General features: G+C 44.2%; 1 protein-coding gene across 1 annotated transcript in view; it reads left to right on the top strand.

The window, feature by feature from the left end:
* Nucleotides 1-21073, top strand: part of LOC308100750 (C-terminal-binding protein 2) — an 85399-nt gene that overhangs the window by 21014 nt on the left and 43312 nt on the right. The window contains exon 2 of the mRNA XM_080449842.1: nucleotides 2702-2861. Coding sequence (XP_080305968.1) covers nucleotides 2804-2861 — 58 coding nt within the window. The 5' untranslated portion in view covers nucleotides 2702-2803. The remainder of the gene's footprint in view (nucleotides 1-2701; nucleotides 2862-21073) is intronic.

Raw genomic sequence — 21073 nt, 5'->3', positions numbered from 1 at the left:
CAGATCACACAATACATACTCTTACAGAGTGGAAAATAGAATACCAGTCATATATATATATACTGTTTATGTACTATATATATATTGTACTATATTGTAGCAAAAATAGACAATCTCTGCGATGCGTTGAGAGCGGAATCTGGAATGTATATATAAAAAAACCTTTTAATGATTGTCATTGTTGTTCAAGTTTTATAGGAAATCAGAAATGCTTTCACATGGCAAACTTAAAATGTCACTGGGCACTGCCAGTTTCACTTCACCTTCTTTCTCCTGTAGTCTATTCATAGTCAAGAGAATGGACGCCCTCCCGCCACACACACACACAGCTGTACCTTCACTGTTATTTCCTGCTTTCCTTCCTGCTCAATTACCTCGCCTCTGACTCCCACATGCTTGGCCTGTCTCTCTGCTGAAAATGTCTATCGTATAGCGGAGGACAGACAAAGCAGACCCAGCGATGCTGTTATGTCGTGTTTCGGTCAATTACTCACCCCATGAAGAGTTAGTTTTTGTCGCATTTCTGATCCAATATTCCGACCCAACTTCCCAATTGGCGCATCCTACCCTCAGGTCCTCGCCGATATGCACAGCGAGTTTGAAGTCGGTCGGTCCCATATGCGGGCATAGTGGTCAGATTGTCAGTTCTGGACAACCGGACCTCTATATATGGCCGTATTGGTCGGATTGGTGGTTCCGACTCAACGCCAGGCACAGCACAGCCCCGGGTCGTCGACATTCACTTATAACCCGGGCAGTAGAAGTCCTCCCTGGATCACACTTGGAGGTTATAGATATCTGTCTGAGCATAGACACTAGATGGAGCATGGTGTAAAATGTAACCTCCACCTGGGGCGCCGATAGCCGAGTGGTTAAGGCGCGTACCACATAGGCTTTGATGCCTGACAACGTGTGCCAGGTCTGGTTCCCGAGCCTGGCGGACGATTTGCTGCACGTCACTCCCCGATTCTCAGTTCCCTGCCTCTCCACTGTAGCATCCAATAAAGGCAGAAAAGCCCCCCCCCCCAAAAAAAGGAAACCCCCACCTGATCCTTTCTTAACCACTTAAACCCTCTATACGTACTAGTAAAACGGACGTGAGTTGCAACTGTTCTTGGTATGTTCTTTTTTTACTCTAAAAGCTCTCAATGCGTCATGATCTTGTAGATCGGCTATTTTTGGTACACGTTTCCCCCAGAATAGGGACGCTGGGATTCAAGTGGTCAAGGAAAATCATGCAAAAGGGAAGAGCTACTACACTGTAAAATCATGATGTTAATTAAACTCTGAGAGGATGGATGGATGGATGGATGGATGGATGGATGGATGGATGGATGGGGGTTAAGTAATAACACTGCCTTTGTCAAGACACAATGCAACAGAAGTGGTCAGGTGATGAAATGTATATGTAAATGTTTTGAACACAGGAGAATTGCAGTGCATTTCATTCTCTCATGTGCTATTTCTTTACTTGCATTTTCCTTTACCATCTATCCATGCCTTTGTGCATTTATTTCGCTGATACAACCCCCCCCTCATCTGCTCTGCTGACTGACTGACCCACATACAACTCACTGTTCCTGACTGTCCTTAGGGTGTGTGTGGGTGTGTGTGTGTGTGTGTGTGTGTGTGTGTATACACACACACATGCTTGTGTCGTTTCTGTGTGGCCACAGCACATGTCTGCATATTTGTCTGTTTACTGCATGTCATCTGGTGCGTCTGCGCGTGTTTATTTACATGCCTATGCCTAGGTTTGTGAGTGTGCATGTGTGCTTGCGTGCGTGCGCTGTCTGTACGCTACACGTCTGCCTGCCTCGTCTCTCTGTTGTTGTCAGCCTCTCCCCAAAATGCATTGCTGTCTCCGGTGGGACCATCACCAGCAACAGCAAAGACAAAACAATGCTGCAGCCTCTCATTAACTCTGTTTGTCTTCTTGGGAGATTTCAAGATTCCATTTACAAGTCCCAGAGGAATTGAATGTGCTCTATTATCTCTGAGATGAGGCTCCCTCTAGTGGAGGCCGCTCTCTCTGCAAGGCCTGTGCACTCTTTTGTGGTTCCACAAGGGAATTCTAGAGCGGTGCGTGGCTCTCAACTCCGTTCCCCAGGGGACCCAGTGTGCTGCTGGTTTTCATTCTAACCATGCAATTTACTAGACATGGGATCCCAGATGAACGCAATAGGACACTAGCAGAGCTGAGAATCAACCATTCCAGAGTAACCTCTCATGGTCTTTTTGCACAGAGAAACATTTTTCTATGTTCTCTGAAGGTGAACGATGATAAAGAGCGTCTAACAACATTTGTGGTCACCACTCATTTCGGAAATGACAGTGAGATTTGAACAGGTGTTGTAACATCCATTCAGCTATATCAATTCAGAGAGGGCGTCTGGGAAACAGAAGGTCCCCGGTTTACTTCCCAGGCCTGGAGCCTGTGTCCAAGTGTCCCTGAGCAAGATACCCATCGTCTAACTATAACCCCCTTTGGGACTAACAAAGGTCTCATTTTTCTATCTCTCCCTTGTCGTCAGACCTAAACACACAAGAATCAGTGTCAAACTTGAAATCCACCCAACAAAAACAAGAAAACACCAAAACTGCAGTCATAAGAGTAAAAGACACAAGACATGTTGATATCTAATGTGTGTAATTTAGGAATAATTTACAACAATACCCTGTGTCCTTTTTAATTTCCTAGGTGTGAAACACTACTAAAGCCAGCCCTGTAGGGCCCTTTTCATCTGGACTGGTGACTTCAAAGGGAGAGGAGAGGAGAGGAACCTGTCAGTCTGTGGCCACGATGGCTCTGCCCGACAAGCACAAAGTCAAGCGCCAGCGACTGGATAGGATCTGCGAAGGTAAGAAAGACGCCCTGACGCCGTCCTCTCTCACATATGCTCTTCTACGTTCCCCTCTTATCGGATTTACACTGTAATATCCTGAGTGTTCATTTAACTCTGAGATTGTACACACGTTTGTACTCTCAGAGTTATATTAGATCTAGGTCGGTTATTTTCGGTGAAGTGATTTGGTGAAAAAAGAGTGGACCAAGTCCAGAGCCAATTCAGGTCAAGTTGACTATATATATAACAAGAGGGTATAAGTGCTAGTTAAGTTCCCAGTCTCCATTCAACTGAGAATAACTTTGAATCCAATATCTGTTTCATACATCGTTGTGAATTGTGATGGGTGCTTAACCCATTAAAACCAGGAAAGCATCTGTGTCAAAAGGTAGCGCTTGTATATCTGCTATTTTTGATCATTTTGGAAAATTCTTAGTTTAAGTGGTTAAGCTATAATATGTGTGCCTGTGGGGCTGTGTTCATGAGTGTGGTGAATCTGTGTGTGTGTCTATGCACGAACACCTACCTGTGTCAATCCGGCACATTTATAGCGCCCTTTCTCTGGATCAAACATACTGTAAATAGGTTGTATTGCAGTAAATCCTGATGATGACTCCCAGGGTCACACAACGTGTTAAATCAGTGGTAGTGCACCACACAGCACACACCAAGAATCATAACACTTAACATTCAGCTTACGACGATCACTCGCTCAGGCCACACACACTCACACAGACACACACAGACACACACACACACACACACACACACACACACACACACACACACACACACACACACACACACACACACACACACACACACACACACACACACACACACACACACACACACACACACACACACGGGATGGCTTAAATCACACAAATAATTCCCAGTGGCTGCTCGCAGTTGTTGAAGGCTCACCAAGAGTTGCCGCTGGTGGCTCACACTCTCATCCTCTTACACACAAGCACACCATGACTTCCAGCCCATTATATGCTCCCTCTTTACAGACACGTACACGCACACAAAAGTGCAGAAGTTGATTATTCTCATTGCACACATGAGCTTTTAGCGTTAGGAGTGACTCGGCCCATTGTCACGAGGTGTCACCCAACACAAGGCAGCACTTAAGCTGTCTAGACCCCTGCTGCAACTACAATGAAAAGCCAGTGGGAGATGTTCCATACTGTTGAGTGTGTGTGTGTGTGTGTGTGTGTGTGTGTGTGTGTGTGTGTGTGTGTGTGTGTGTGTGTGTGTGTGTGTGTGTGTGTGTGTGTGTGTGTGTGTGTGTGTGTGTGTGTGTGTGTGTGTGTGTGTGTGTGTGTGTGTGTGTGTGTGTGTGTGTGTGTGTGTGCTATTTGTGTGTGTGCTTGTGTGAAAGAGAGCCTAAATCTGTGCTGAGAGTCCAAGCTATTGCTTTGATGGCGATGTACGATGTCTAAGACAAAGAGCTTGCGAGCACAGTAGGGAAGGCAGGAGACAAGGAAGGCTGGCAGGACAAGAGAGATGGATGGATGGTGAGAGAGTTCCAGAGATGGTTGGGGGCTGTATGAGGGGTTTGATGTTTCCATATTTTGCCGCAGAGACGAAGCAGGGAGTTTATAATGAAGTGAAGTACTTTTCGCAGCGCTGGAATTGATTAGTGCCTTTGACTGTGTGTCTGTGTGTGTCCGTGCGCGAGAGGGAGAGCAAAAGAGTGAGTGGATGAAAAAGATTTTATTTTCCATCTTTTACTAATTTTTTTTTCTTATTTCGCTAGAGCCTTTGTGTGTGTGTGCGTCCGTGTGTGTGTAAACGGAGCAGCGATCGTGTCACATCGTCTCCCCTCGCATCCTCTACACTGGAAATAAGAGCCACATGTGGCATCCTAACCTCTCCAAACCACTAACCCCTCCAGACTGAGAAAGGCTTTTCCATCTATTGTTTTTATGCAGAGAGAGAGAGAGAGGTTATATGCCCTTTAGCCCATTAAAACCGGGAAAACATCTATGTAATTTTAGATTTTTTTGCGTTGGCTGTTCAAAAATAGCAGATGTACAAGCTTGCAGCGCGACACGAAGTGACGCACTGTGAGCTTGTATATCTGCTATTTTTTTTTTTTATCTTGAAAGAAGTACTGGTTTATAAGGCATTTGTAGAATCGGCCTCAGTTCTTATAATGGGTTAGGGGCCAATGAACAATGTACAGTTAGCTTTATAAAATCACATATTCTGGACTGAACAATCCCACCACATTTTAAACTTTTTCTAATGGACATTCTGCTCAAAGGCAGATGAGCCTCTCTGGCAAAGATAATGGGGGACTTTTCTGGTGAAGTTAGTCTCTACTACAGTATTTGCTGCTTGAACTATACAAAACAAAACCAACAGTAGGTGATTCGTTTTGAGGAAGTGAAATAATCTGAGGGCACTGAGTCATGTCGTCTTCATAGCAATGCTGAACCTCTTCAACTGCAGAGAATGGGGTGTTTTTTTCAGTACGAGGGGCGAGAATTTCTTTCCACCAGAAGAAGCCACCCACTGCTGTTGTCCCTTTGCAAAGTGTCGGGACCCGAGCGTGAAATGGGAAATCAAATATGATGTTACTTTTGTGTGCAAGAATTGGCACAAAACACAAGGTCAGAGAGATATGAAGACAATACATGTTTCTGCACAGTATTTTGTGTGTGAGAGAGAGAGAGGGAGATTTTTTCCCAGTCTCCATTCAACTGAGAATAACTATGTCAATCCAATATCTCATTTCGAATTGTGATGGGTGCTTAACTAAGCTGTGCCTGTGTGGTCTGAATTGAACTCTAAACGACCGCCATTTTGAAGTGTGCCTTGCTCAGCGCAGTCACAGCGGTCATGGCCCTGGAGTATAGATTTTTTCACATGTCATTGGGCATACTGTAATATGATTAGCTGTTCTTCATTGTCAGGTTGGATTTTTAAAAGGGTAGACAAGTAGGGCTGCAACTATCCATTTTTATTTCTTAACGATTATTATATCGATTACTTTTTCGATTAATCAAAATGGATATTTTGTTTAAATTTTTTATATAATTAAATCGATGTGATTATTTTTTATTTATTTTATAATCTACTAAATTGATTAGTCTGATTAACCACTTAAGCCCTATTGTTTAGTTTGTTGTACAACGGTCTAGCCGATCCGCAAGCTCGCAACACGACACGTTGTGCGCTTGTAGAATGGCCATTTTCACTATTTCAACGATGTTTTGAAAGAAAAACAAAAAACAAAAATCATCCCAAAATTGATTATCTTTTATTAAAATAAATGTAGAAAAAATAAAATAACATAAATAAGGATTAAATTGAATTGTTTGAATAACTGTTGCGGTCCTACTTAAAAGCCACAAAACCACAAGGATTCTATTCTGGTTGAATGGATGTCCTTTGAAAAAGTAAACTAGTCTTCATTGCTGACAAAAGGTCTGAACACATGGATACATGCATTCCTCTAGTAACCCCACATGTAACATATTTAGACTAGAGAAAGCATCTAGTCCACTGTGTGTTTGATAGCTGACCTGACGGTATAGCTGGAGAGACAAAATACAAGGCACAAGCAGACCTTCTGTAATGTGTGATAAAGAGCCAGAGAGTAGGCAACTGCAATAAGGAGAGTGTGGCAAGCATCAGCGTCTCTCTCTTTCTTTCTTTCTCTCTCGATCACTCTCGCTCCTTCTTTCCATATCCTGCCCTCTCTTCCACTTTCTCTCTATCTCTTTCCTCTCATCTCTCTCCCCTCTTCTCCTTCTGTCTGCTCCATCTGTGTGCCCAGCATGCACTGACTTGGGCAGTGCCAGAAGCTGGTGCCACCGTCATTTAGCCAGAGCTAACTGAGTGATCTGGGCAGAGATGGGAGGTGAGTGGTTGTTGCTGCATTGTGAACCAGGTCGCTTGGACTGCCTGTTCCTGTGTTGATTATGGTGTAAATCTGTGCTGCTGAGACGCAAACACTATAAATTTGTAGAGAGGATTCTTGGCGTATGAAGTTTAAAAAAAGATTGTTTCCCGTTCATCAAGTGTTCATCAACATGGTGTGTTTTGCTACTTAATCTTTTCATCCTCTGACAAAGCCATCCTTAGAGTGTATCTCGTTCATCATGCCTGTAAATGCACTTTAGCTGGATATGCTTGCATCTAGCCTGCACATAACTGCTCAGGGGGGCTGTATACTGTAGGTTAGCAGGGGGGGAACCGTGAGGGTTTTCTGATGTCATACTCTCTGGCGGAGAGGAACCTCATATCCTGGGCGTCGCAACGCAGACCCAATCTCCCAATCCCATGATCCCTCCACCATCTCCACTTCCCTCCTTTCTTAGCCCAGCCCTCCCTAACCTTTCCACAGCAGCCCACCCCAACCTCTGGCATCCAGTTGTGGTATGAAGTCATCAGAGCGGTCTCTGGATCTTGCGGCCCCCCTGGGTGTGTTCCAGGCCCCTCGCCAAAACCCACGGCCCCTTTATGGGCTTCTCGGAGAGGCTGGGTGGGGCGTATGGAGGAGTAGGGTTGAGGAGGGGAAAGGTTTGATAGGAAATGGGTATGGATGAAGTGTTTTCATGTAGAAAGGAGAAGGTAAATAACAGGAGTGATGCCTCCCTCCGTACAATTCCATCCTGCACTAACGGAGTGTCCGTAATGAGTCACAGAGTGTCAAACTGGCGTGCAAGTGTGTGTGCTTCTGTGTCCTTAGAAATGTGCTCATTATTTGTGTGCCTTTTTAACACAAATAATGCATAATTTCCCCTTTCCTTTTCAAAACATACAGTACAGGCAGCTCCTGTCCTGTCTGCATTCGATTTCTTTTTTCTACGCTGGCGTGGGAGTGCTGCTTTAGCTGCGGCGGTGGATGAATCTTGGAAATTATTTCCTGGACGGGTAAAAAAAAAAAGGGAATTTCAAAGTGAAATCTTCCGCTCCAACAACAGAGCATTATAATGACCTGTGGCCTGACTCCAGACGGGTGGGTCGGCGCTGGGGTGATGGGATCTAATGGAAAGAGATGGGCTGTGGTTTTGAAGCATCGCTGAAAATTGACAGGGTTGACTCTGAGGAAATAGTTTCCATTGGTTCCTGAGTGGTGTTTCTCAATCAGTGGGTTGGCACCCAGAACTGGGTTTCAAGGTTATATTTTTCTGACAGTGTCACAGACAAAAGGCACTTCAATAGAGGAACTATTTTTGTATGATAGCTGTATGGGGGTAAAAAATAAATTGCAGCCCTTTTCATGTTAAATTCCAAGCGAGCCACACTTTGTTCTTATGATTTCTGTTCTTACAGTTTGGCTCCAAGGAGCGGAGGATGTGCGTTATTTGTTCTTTGAAATTCCAAAAACATGCCATGTGATTGTTATTTAGATGACTAACTGCTTCAACACCCTCATCCTCCTTTGTCTAGTGCATCCAGTCCCTGTAGAGATCCGTTCAGAGAAGAATAATCTCATTGGAATCACATAACAGCCCACCATGTACATTATGTCTGTGTGTAGTGTGCATTACAATGCATCTGACAGCCATATTCTGCACAGCGGACAGGCATTGTAATTCCGTTTCCAGTTAGTGCCTGCTGCCCCGAGCTCATGCATAAGTCAATATGTGTTTAACATTCAAATCAGGCCTTGAGTATTAGGCGCGCTGGACTACGGGAGGCGGTTGTTTTTATTTCTGTTGCGGCATGGTGTTCCTCAGTAGTTAGCGTGTCATTTATTCATGTATGCATGTCAGAACAAGGCTATGGCTTCGGTGGTGCTTTGCATGTCTGGGGGAAAAAGGACATTAGCAAAGCACCATATCTGCTGCTGTCCCTGTTGCATGCCAGAAGACAAGTGGACCAGGGTCAAAAGGCTCAGCAGAATACGTAGGGTATCTACTGTATAATGGTTGTGTGTGTGTGTGGGAGAGACAAACAGATGGAGCTTGAATTCCAAACACTCTCATGGCATGTTAACCATAACAATGCATTCAAATATGCACACGCAAACACATGCAGACTGACTAGTGCTGGGTCATATCCATTCGTTTGGGTCAGTTGAACTCTCAGTCAGTTGCAAAATTTAGACAGGCTGAAGACCTGGTACCTCTTTCCTCATTGGACTGAAATGCTAGCCATTATTAGCTATTGAGCTCCTTGAGGACGTCAGTCTCGTTTGTCTTATATCCCCCCTCAGTCAGTTATGGGCAATGTATCCCTGCCAATGAAATGACGAGTAACAAAGCTACGATCATGACTCTGATCGATGAAGATGCACTTGGCATCGAAACGTTAGTCACTGTTATTTAGCACCTGGCTTGTAAATAAAAAGGCATTTAACTGTCCAAGATGCTCCAGTGCTTGCTTCTGTGATGCACTGGACATGCTGTTAGCTAATTCATGTGCGGTGGAACTCCCTTTATTTCAAAGCTATGATCTTGTGTACTGAATGAAAGAGGCAGTCCGTTTCAGTGACTGTGTATCCGTGTAGATGAATAACTGAATCTGATTCCAGCGGAGGTCTCTCACTCTGTCCCTGCATACGATCCCGGAGGGTAATTACTTTTGTCAGCAACACACATACAGTATTAAAAAACACGCCAAGAGTAGCATATTGAACCAAGTAACATACAAAAATAGTGATTGAGTTTGGGCTGCTACGTGGCCCTCACATCTAGAGTTCAGGCCGTGTAGTGGCCCTCACACCTACGTCGCACCGCTGTCTCACCAATAATTATGTCTAAGTCATATAGTGTCGGGGGCTTTGTCAGAGTACCTGTTGTACCTGTCTGTCTGTATCCCTTTTTTTTGCCCATATATGGAGATCTCTGTATCTGTCTGTCTACCTGTGTCCCTTTTATGCCCACATATAGAGGTCTCTGAGGTCATATATATATACAGGGTATATACAAGCCCCCAGAACCCAGTGGTTGCATTGAAGCGCATTGGACAATGCTGACCATTCATGGTACAGGAACTGCAGCTTAGAACGGCTGGGGCCACTGCACATGAACGAGCGAAAACGGTATCGACCAATGGGGCTCGACCCAATGGGTGCGCACCTCTGTGACGCAAAACGCGTCACTTCTCTGACGCAAAACGTGTCACAGTGGCCCCCAAATAGGCCTCGCCCATCACATTTTCCAACGCGGAAGAAGGGGTGATTTCGCCTTAATTGTTTACAACATTGAAAAACGAGTATTCAGTAAAAGGTTATGTTAGCTATATGCAGTATGTGAGTGCCGTGACTTTGGATCCCATTTCTTGGGAGAGCGTAGAGTTTAGATCTCAAAGCCCAAGGAGACGGTCGGCTGTAGTATCCATCTGGTGGTGGTATCGAGTTTTCAATATCCATCACAGCGTGCCGTGGTCTAAGTTCATCCTGGCTGAACATTGACCGCTGCACATGTGCTTTGTTCGACACAGCCACAGCCATTGGAATTAATGGGTTTCAGAGCTTGACGCGTTGTATCTCAAAGCCCCATTAGCTGCATTCTTTACATGGATGCTGATAAGTGAATGGCTGACTGACAGGGAGAAGTGCTGGTCTTATTGAACTATTGAGCTACTAATGAGCTACTATTAGCATTCAAAACAGAACAGATTAGCAGCAGATCTGATATTATGAAAACACAGAATAGAAAGAGGTGAAGAAATTATAATTAAAAAAAAATACAGTATTATAGTGGTGGTTTCTTAATACATAGCTTAGGATCCTCGCTGGTTCACAAGATATTCTGACAAGTTTGTGGGAAATTGTTTAATAAAGGAATATTGATGTAATATGTGGTATTTTGTGTTCTGACTTAATAGTGCGTGCAATATTCAGTTCAAAGCCAGATGATCGCCACTGCATTATAACATAGTAATGACCTCCTGTGGAATGGGTCTCGTGCAGGAAATGCATGTACAGTACTCTACTATCTATTATCAGCTCAAAGAATTCTGTCCCACATTGTTGTATCTTTGACTCGGTTTCAGTTAGCCTATCTGTGTCAGGATGCATTGTTAACCTTGTGGTATCTTATTCAATATTAGCTTTTTACCAGGCCATTGTCTTATTTGTTTTAAAATCCCCAGCTTAATTCCTAAATACGTCTGTTACTGTGAATGTGGCTGTGTGTGCATAGGCTGACAAATGGCAAACAGAGGGGAATTAGAATTTGAAAGTCAAACAGTGTTGTGTTTTAGACTTCGGAACTCGTGATTTACCTCTGTATTATGGTTAGATCTGCAAACTCTGAGTACACATCTCTGTGTTTGAGGGAGCCTCTGTGGTGGTGTGAGCTCTAGCGCACTGTGAGCCCAACTCCCCTGAGAGTCCACATAGAGGAAGCTAACGGGAGAGGTTGGGATGAAGACGAGGGAGGAGAACTCCCAGGTGTAGTTAAAATATAGTCTTCTCTCCATTGACTGTGTGCGTGTATGTGTTATGCATGTGCTGGAAAAAAGATGAGAGCAATTTTTTTAAATGTAATTGCTAGGTGTGTATTGTAATGACTGAAGGCATGACAATGGATTTCAATCTGAACATTCTTTCATGTATAAAGCAGAACACCAACCCAACTCAATGCCAATTTATGGCCTGGATTAGCTTGGCACAGGCTCATCTCACTTCTGAGGGAAAGGGAGGGGGGTGCTTCCTGTCATTAAAGTCAGAGCACCAGCAAATTTACCTGGCAAAAGTGATGACGCATATGTATATCTCAAATACCCCCTATATGTATCATGTATAAATGTATTTTTTTTATCATAATTATATGATAAGACATAGGCACAAGTTTATAACTCAAATAAGGGCAGACATCTTCGGACAATTATGCAAATGTGTTTTTGTGACGTTATAGATATACATAGCAGCTACCTGCTTCTGGCTAGCAGCTCTGCTAACCAGAGCCAGCTCTTCTGCTATATAGTTAGCATAGGGACAATTCTCTGGAGCGTTCCACATAGTCAGTCACCTTAGTCATAATGTTTTTGTAAAGTGGCATACCACATACCACTTTTGGAGCTTGGCCCAGCTGTTACTTAACCATTTCACTTGCAGTGTTAGCAAAACACTCATAATAACACAACTGGAACAACATTAAAACGATAGCACGTTAATCCCCAGAACGCATTCCCAGTAACGAATAGTAACATAAATGACAATAAGAAAATAACAGAAATTGGGTGTGCCCCGAGGCATGCTGGGAAACTTCCAAAATGTTACTTCTTTGATCTCTCTAATTACACAAATATGCTTAAAGGTAGGGTAAGTGATATTCCTTTGTTAAAATAAGTGTTAAATAACTATATATTCTGATCGTAATCATTGCTATAGAGTGTTTGTTCAGTAACAGGGGTCTCCCTGTCTCTCCAGCTCTTTAACAAACAGAAAATGAATTTTCTGGTCGGGATACCAATTTGATCCTATCAGGAGAGAGAATATGTATTTTCTGTTTATTAAAGAGCTGGAGAGATGGGGGGGACCTCTGTTATTGAACAAACACTATAGTTGTTTTGACCAAAAATATCACTTACCTTACCTTTTAAGCATCACACACAATCAGTTTTGACCAAAGCTTCAATATAATCTGAACATGGGCACAGCTAAAAAGTTTAAATACAACCAATAATAATTGATATATCTAACCCCTCGCCTCATTTGAGCCATTGTGAGACGCTGATGGACGCTCCCACATTTAACATCTGTTGTCATGCATTAGTAAACATGAAATGCATAGGATGGGCATCAGGTGTCAGCTATGTAGAGAGAGACGGGCAGTAGTTTGTTAAATCCTCACAACCATAGGTTGAATAGAACTCTGGCTTTATAGTGTAAACTTTTTTTGTGTCAAGGACCCCCAAATTGATACGTATTTGGCTGCGGACCCCCATCTGAAAAGGTGTTGTGCCAGAGACCCAGAAGAGAAGATGTATGTTTTAAAAAATAAAACATCCAAAATAGCAGATGTACAAGCTCGCAGCGCGGCACGAAGTGATCACCCCAAGGACCCCTTGGGGTCCCCGGACCCCACTTTGAGAACCAATGGTGTAGCCTACGCCACAGTCAGTTCTGACCTCGCATTGTAACTGGCTAAGAGACATTCTAATGAGTGCTAATATAACATAGCCTGATAACAGCACTCCAAACGCATCCACCTTATTTACCTTAACTTCAAACTAGAAACTGCTGCAACCACCTGTAGTTTTCACCTTTAGTTGCTTTCTAATCATCAAATATTATTGATGAAACTGTGGTATAATCATTATAATACACTCAAGGTCATGCTGTACTGTGAAATATTGGCACTGATATATTATTGATGTGCAGCACTTGGCTTATATGACTGCAGCCCACCACTGCCAATATCTCACGGTGTGGCACTGCTTTTCATGTGCTTCAGGGTTTATACAGCCTAGAGAAGAGTGTCTGTCATGTATTACAGTATATTTCCATCGGCTGAGGAATAGTCATAGAATTTGTATCATGGGCATAGTGTCTAACTTCTGTTATGTTACAATAACATTACTACTTAAGTGTGTGTGTGTGTGTGTGTGTGTGTGTGTGTGTGTGTGTGTGTGTGTGTGTGTGTGTGTGTGTGTGTGTGTGTGTGTGTGTGTGTGTGTGTGTGTGTGTGTGTGTGTGTGTGTGTGTGTGTGTGTGTGTGTGTGTGTGTGTGTGTGTGGTATTAGTTAATATTGTTTTTATATTTTTATTTACATTTTCTAGAGTACAGTATATGAAATCCATTCTTTTTTTCTGACTTCAAATTACTTTACTTAATATTTAGATAGTAACAGATTCTGATTCGGACGGAACCGAGTGATCATGATTGACAAGAATATAGCTTCTAATCGGCCGAATTAATAACAATTAATAGCAATTCTGCTTGGACAGCTACAGTATGTAGAGAAATGAATGTTTATTGGATATTATTTACTGGCTATGGACACTCAAGTGGACAATCATGTCATGTGTCATGGGGATAGGGAAATGAGTCACAGCAGTGGCTCAGTCCATGGAGTGTTTATATTCATAGAACCTTACTGATGTGAACCTTACTCATGTTATGATGTGTCCCCCAACCCCCACTCACTTTGTCTTTGATTTTCTCTTCTAAGGTTCAAATCCAGATTAGGGAGCCTGTCTGAGTGAAGGGGATCAGAGTTAGAGAAAGAGACGGTCATGTTTGTGGCAGTAGGTAGTGAGAGAACGGTATGTAAGCCAGGTAACACAAAATAAATCATTCATGTTTTTCTTTTTTTGTGGGGGTGGGTTCACTTCGATTTACGTCCATGACCTACTTGTCTCCCCTACATCTTCTTACAACAGTTAGGAGTGTGGGTTAATCACTCAATTTCTAATTTTCTATTTTGTATTTTCGTTTTCTACTTGAAATAGCAATTGTATTTGGAAATACAATTGCATGTTTCCGTTATGCTTATGGATGACAGAACCTCACATGTGATCCATGTTTTAGTGTCAGCTATCAGTTAGTAGGGCATTAACGAATAGTGATTTATGGTATTCGAATTATTCGACCCAAAAGTATTCGAATATTCGATTATTCGATTTGATTATAAAAAATTAAAAAATTAAAAAATGTAAAAGAATTATTATTATTATTTTTTTTTTTCAATTGCATTGATGACTCGACTCAAGGAATGCGAGTTGACTTCACACCAGAGCTCACAGCTGCATGTCTGCTCTAGAAAAGCCACAAAAAAAAAAAAAAAAAAAAAATGCTTTTTTTTTTTTTTTTTTTGAATAGTCGAATAGTGGTTTGATAGTCGAATAGTCGGTTTGATATTCGAATATTCGACTATTCTGTGAATGCCCTAACTGTTGACGGGTTTATCTAGAATAGAGAGATGGAGAGAAAGTGTACGCGACAGGGGCATAGAGGACATGTTCGAATGAATCTCGTAGTATTTGTGCGTTGGTTTTGCTGTTTGCACAGGGTCTGGGGTGGATTAGCGTCCAATCAGAGTGGATTTGATGTTCACTGACAGCGCATGAGACTAAGTACTGCATTCATTCCAATGGGCGACTCTGCTTAGTTTGCTGTGCCTCTCGATGGCCCTCCACTGACAAAAGTCTGCTCAGCCAAATGACTGGGTGTGGCGCACAGGTGTGCTGACGACATTACACCACAATCAGCCTCAGGTGAGTGTCTCCTCTGGAAGCGTGACCGTGGGCCGTAGGTCTGTCTGTCACTGATACTTTTGCATCGTTGTCTTTTGTCGACGATTCTTATCTGGTCCACGTGACGTCACGGTGGGTAGCGGAATTAAACAGGCTTTATTTAGCCGGTAATCCCTCATACTGTAGCAATTGGCAAAGGGAGTGAAATGTCCCAGAGAAGGGAGAGATAAACCCTCTGCTGGATTACTACAAGCCCCTTCCCAGTCCAACCCCCAGCCCCTAACCCAACCTATCCGCTTCTTTCCTCCTGCACTTTTTCTATGGGTGAACTGTCTGTGGTCAACTAAATCAAACATCCTGTTCTTCCATGGAGTAGTTGGGCTACCTTTGGTGTGTGTGGGTGTGTGTGTGTGTGTGTGTGTGGTGTGTGGTGTGTTTGTGTATGGTGTCCTCTTTCCTTTGCACACTGCGAGCCAGTATGACCAGAGATTAATTATTCAAGGATCGCCGGCCAAGGGGGAGTCACCTGATACACACTAGAGCTCAGGAGACAGGTGAAACAATACACCCTGCTACATCTTTTTTTCCCCCTCCTCCCTCCCACCATTCCACCTTTTTGATGTTACTGTTACTGTAGCCGAAGACTTGAAAGAAAACACCCTCCACGAGTGCAATATAAGCCGTTTTTTTTTCTTTTTCTGTGTAAACGCCGGCTTCTTCCTTTTTCTTCCCTCTCCAATGCTCGTCACCAGCAAGCAGCTGAGTCTTGCTCGCTCCCACAGTTGGGACACGCTGGGTGGGAATGAGGGCCAGTGGGACAGGGCTGATAGCGTCTATGAGCAGCAAGCCAGGGTAGCAGGCAGGAGGAACTCTTGTGTGTCATACGGGGAGGGAGGAGGCTGGTATGAGCCTCCATCCGGGGTGCGTCCTCCCGACCAGGATTTGAAACGCGATCAGTATTCTCACCAGGACTCTGTGTACAGACAAGGGTACGCTGCCGAGCGACACGACCCGCCGGTGGCCAGAAAGGGCTCTGTGCCAGACCTCAACCACTACGAGCGTCCAGCGATGGCTCACCGAGGATCCATCCCGCACCAGGACTTCTATCTGCCCGATGCGAACATGGCTCCCCGCCCGCCGGACGGCTTTTACCGTGCAGAGCACCACCCTCCACCGGCACCATCACCTCACCACCATCCACTCAGAAGGTCAGATTCCCATTTCGGGATGAGCCCTGGGGGGCGAGGCGTGTGGGAACAGGTGCAGGGAGGGAGAGCGGCGCCCCAAGCCCCCTCATCCCCTCTCCCTGCTCCTCCCCCACCACCAAATGCTCATGAGATCAACCGGGCTTACAGGGAGAACCCAGCTGCAGTCGCCGCCACTGCTACCAAGATGATGCCAGATGGCCCACGCAGCCGGTGCCCGTCTCCAGCTCTCTATGGCGTGGAGCACATGTCTCCCCGGTATGCCAGTGAACCTCCACCTATGACTGGTCAGCCAGTCTACACTGATGTCAATGGGCGTCCTCTGGATCCACACCAGCAGGCTGCTACCTGTCTGGTAGTGGACCCTGCTAGCCAAGGTGTGAGGCAAGAGATGGCTTCGACTTACACCATCCAACATCAGCAGCACTTGCAACAGCATCAGCAAATACAGCAGCAACAATTACAACAGCAGCAAATTCAGCAGCAACAGAATTTACAACAACAGCAAATACAGCAACAACAGTTGCAGCAGCAACAGTTGCAGCAGCAGCAGGTTCACCAGCAGCAGCAGTTACAGCATCAGCAACTGCAGCAGCAACAATTGCAGCAGCATCAACTACAGCAGGTCTTACCCCCTCCCTCCACTATGCCTGTCTATGAGTCGACCCTTCCTGTGGCGGCTTCACTTCCTCCTCCGTCCACCTCAGTCCAGATGCCTGCACCAACCCCATCCCACACCCCTGTTCCAATCCATGCACCTCCGGCACAGATTCTGCCTCCCCCAACCACTCCACTCCCGGCCCCCTTACCCGCACCTCCTCCCACTATGCCTCAGACCTTTGCACCTGTGGAACCCAAAAAGACAGCCGATCCCGAGTTCCTGGCCCTTTTGCGAAATGAGGGCTTGTCAGAGAGTACGATCGGCTCGGTCATCCAGCAGGGCTTTGACTCCACCAGCATGCTGGCTGTAATGGAGGAGAACGACATTCGCACAGTGGCCGCCAACCTCGGTCAGGCTCGCGTGCTGTTGCGCCTCGCCCAGAGCTGCAAGCGGCCCCTGGAGGCTCCACCTGCTCTCACCCAGCCACATACGCCCATGAGGAGCCGTTCCAGTAGCTTCAGCCACCGCTCGGATGTCTACCACCAGCCGCAGCACCAACACAACCCTCCACAGACTTTGGCTATGGACCCCCACCTGATGACCCCACTGACCCCCGGGGCCATGCAGACAATCTCCCCAAGAATGGGAGAGGTCATGGGGAGGAGACCCAACAGTGCACCATCTCAGCACCTTCTGGAAGCCGCCGGGGGTTACCCTGGCGCTGCGCCTCGCACCACCTATGCAGGAGCCATGGTGCCGGTTCAGCCACGACCCATGTCCGCTTACTCTCAACAAGCCCTCATGCCAGGGATGCAGATGATGCCGCAGCACATGACCGGATCGATGCCCGCCATGCCGGGATCCATGCATGCTATGTCAGGGATGCCTCAGCAGATGCCTGTGTCCATGCCAGCTTTAGTGCAGCCACCGCAGCAGGCGCCCAGGGCCTACTCGACCAATTACACAGTCCCCATGGAGCTGATGAAGAGGGACAGAAACCTGCCTCCCCTGTCGCCCATGCACAGCCCTCACCCCAGTCCACAGATGATGCGTAAAGCCGGGGGACCCATGTCAGACCTCTCCCTGGGACACCTGGGAGCCACCTATCAAGGCCAGAATGCGCTGGCCGTTAACCAGAAGCTTACCCGACGTACTGGACCTCCAGTCATCGTGTCCACCATGGGTTCTCCAGATACAAGTAAAACTCTCTTTGTTTGTGCTTCCTTCCTTCCTTATGCCCTGCTCTTTGTCAGCGTTGTCAGCATGTCTTTCTTTTGGTTGTGTTACAGACCCCCCCCCCTCCCCGATAGATGAGAGAATAATATAGTCTGACGACTCTGACCCTTTTTTCCATATGATGTGTATTAGACACTATTTTCCATTGCTTGTAGCACTTTCCATTGCTCCATAGAGCAATGCTGCTGCAGCAGAGGCAACAGAGTAAAAACATGAGCCATTAAAGAGTCATTCACAGTACACGTTGAAGTACTGCACATTGATACTGTATCTACACAGTAAAATCCTCAATGTTCATTTACCCCTGAGAGTGTGCAAATGTAACCAAATGGACCTGCAAGGGTCAATGATGATTTTACCATTTAATCTGTATTCATGTCCTTGTAAATGCATAGCGTTTTGTGAATGGGTTGTGAGGTTTACTTATTTTTGGATGTTACATTGTGCTTCAACTAAAAGAGCCCAAGCATGGGCATTCGTCACAGTCACAATTCTATTCAGGATTTTTCTCACTGGTCAATAGTATTGATTTGGTTAATGTGTTGTGCTTGTGCATGCTGCATTGACAATTTGACACAAGATAAAAATATCAGTTTCATTCCTGTTATGTGGGCCAGTGGAGTCCAAATCAAAATGTTGTCCATCTTTTTTTCCGAGATGTTGTCAGGATTAGTGCTTAATACCCTAAAAGGATAACTTTTATATGGCTGTGTGGTAATCTATTTCCACATTTGCCATGATCCTAAAAATTATACTTATTTATCCAGGGTTATGTATTGCGGTTTTCATGCAATCCTTGTTCCGTTTCAAGGGATTTGTTAGAAATCTTGGTACATGTCACTGGGTTAGCACTCAATCATTTCCCGGTTGCATAGTAGACTTGTCAGATGGTGGTTTCACCATCTTATAATCACATGCAGTCATGCACAGGTGTGTGTATTTGTGTCTCTCTGCATGTACCTTTATGTGTGAGCCTGTGTGCTTGTTTGGATGGGCTGACTTGTGCTCCCATTTAGCTTTGACAGTTGTTAAGCTGAGTGCAGTGCACCTTTACTCCCTTGAACACCAGAACAACAACGGGCTGTTTGCTGCTGCTGATAGAAGTTATTATAACATGCATAACGTTGTGTCCAATTAATTATGCACTTAGTCTCGCTGGGTTCATGGCCCACAGAATAATGAATAGACCTTGGTAATATGACTTCAAATCAATATCACGATTATTTCAAACCTTTCGCCTCGATTACGATTAATGAATGATTATTAAAAAAAGAGAGAGCGGAAATAGCAGAGCCACAAGCTTGTAGATTGGCTATTTTCAATGTTTTTGTACGTCACCATTGTACAACAAAGTATAATACAGGTTAGTCAGACTATAAAAGATCTATTAGAATGTTTTCATGTCAATTCGTTGATGCTGTATATACTGTAAGAGAAGCAAGGTATAAAAACCTTGCTTCTCGATTATGCGGTTATAAGTTGGTTATTGTTTCTAAATTGTTTTTGATATTATTTTCAGTGAATTACCCAGCCCTACATTCTTCCATAGATTCAACATACCTGGCTAGAGGATTCAATGACATGTTGCCGGGGCGATAGCGGCATATCAGTGGGCTGAAAGGAAGGTGATGGTGTGGGTGGTGTTGGTAGGCTGGCAGTTGAATGAACACGTGTTGCTAATAAACTGCTTTTGTTGTTGATAGAAGTCATCTCAAGATCAAGTTATATATGGCAATATTTTCATGATTCCATATCTAGTCATTTTTTAATTGATTAATAGAAGTGTATGGCAGAAATGACCAGCTAATTATTTATTTTCTACCGCCAAGTAATTTGTCTATGGCTGTCAATAGCATCGGTTTAAGATTCATTTAAATTTTTTGATGGTATTGAAAATCATACCTTTGGGATTTCTGAACACCCTGGTATACCGTAATGCCTTGATACTGCCCAAGCCTACAATACAGGTTGCTTTCTTTTAATCCAATGGATTAAAAGAAAGCAACCTGTATTGTGGGTTTGGGATTAAATTAAAGCATCTGTGTCATTTTTGATTTTAACCACTTTAACCATTATTTTATACTTTGGCTATTCAAAAATAGCAGATATACACTCTCATAGTGCATCACCTCATGCTCTATGAGCTTGTAGATCTGCTATTTAAAAAAAAATCATGACAATTTATGGAAATCTTTGTTTTATTTGTTTTATATTTTTAAAGCGAACATCTCTAACTCAAATTAGAAAACCTCATGTTTTGAGGTGGGGGTCCGCGGCCAAATACATATAATTTTGGGGGTTCTTAGCATTAAACATTTTGAGAACCACTGATATAGCAACATACGTTTTTCAAAAAGCTGTTAGGATTTAGAATAAATTTTTGGAGTCGGCCTCAGGTCTTCATTAATAGGTTAAACGACATCATCCATGATGTCACCAGCGCTCCACACTGAGCACACGTGCGTAATGCTGATTACTGCATCTGCCTGCCGTAGCCATGGCAGTGCTATCTTTTTATCTGCCCGTTGTACACAAGCGGAGACCCTCTCTCTGTTCTCTGCCACGCACCATCTCACTGTAGCCCTCCCAAGTCATCCCTGCTGTTGTAAACATGGATGTCTTGTTGCATTATGCTAATGCTTCTGTGTAGCCTGATGGGGCCGTGGGGTGGATCTGGCTGCATTGCCCTCCTTCTTCAGCCCACGCTGGTGTCAAGGTGCACTGCTGACCTGTATGGAATGGCAAGTAGGCTAGAATAGATCACATGTTTTAAAAGTGGGGGCCGCGGCTTGGGGCCAATTGGAAGGGGTAGGAAAATGGGGGGGAATTGTGTGTGTATACATACAGTATATATATATATATATATATATATATATATATATATATATATATATATATATATATATATATATATATATATATGGCTGTCACAATTACAAATTTAAGATGACGATTAGTTGTCTCAAATAATGGCGATTAACGATTTAATTGTGTTTTTTGGGCATTGAACATATGAATAAAAACGTTATTTATTTTTCCCTCTAGGCTTCGTAATCAAACATTGCACAGT

The sequence above is a fragment of the Gymnoscopelus braueri genome (genome assembly GCF_963280865.1).
Source record: "Gymnoscopelus braueri genome assembly, chromosome: 14".
NCBI classification, from domain to species: domain Eukaryota; kingdom Metazoa; phylum Chordata; class Actinopteri; order Myctophiformes; family Myctophidae; genus Gymnoscopelus; species Gymnoscopelus braueri.
The sequence above is the reverse complement of the archived record's forward strand: the minus strand, read 5'-3'. Positions and strand labels throughout refer to the sequence as shown.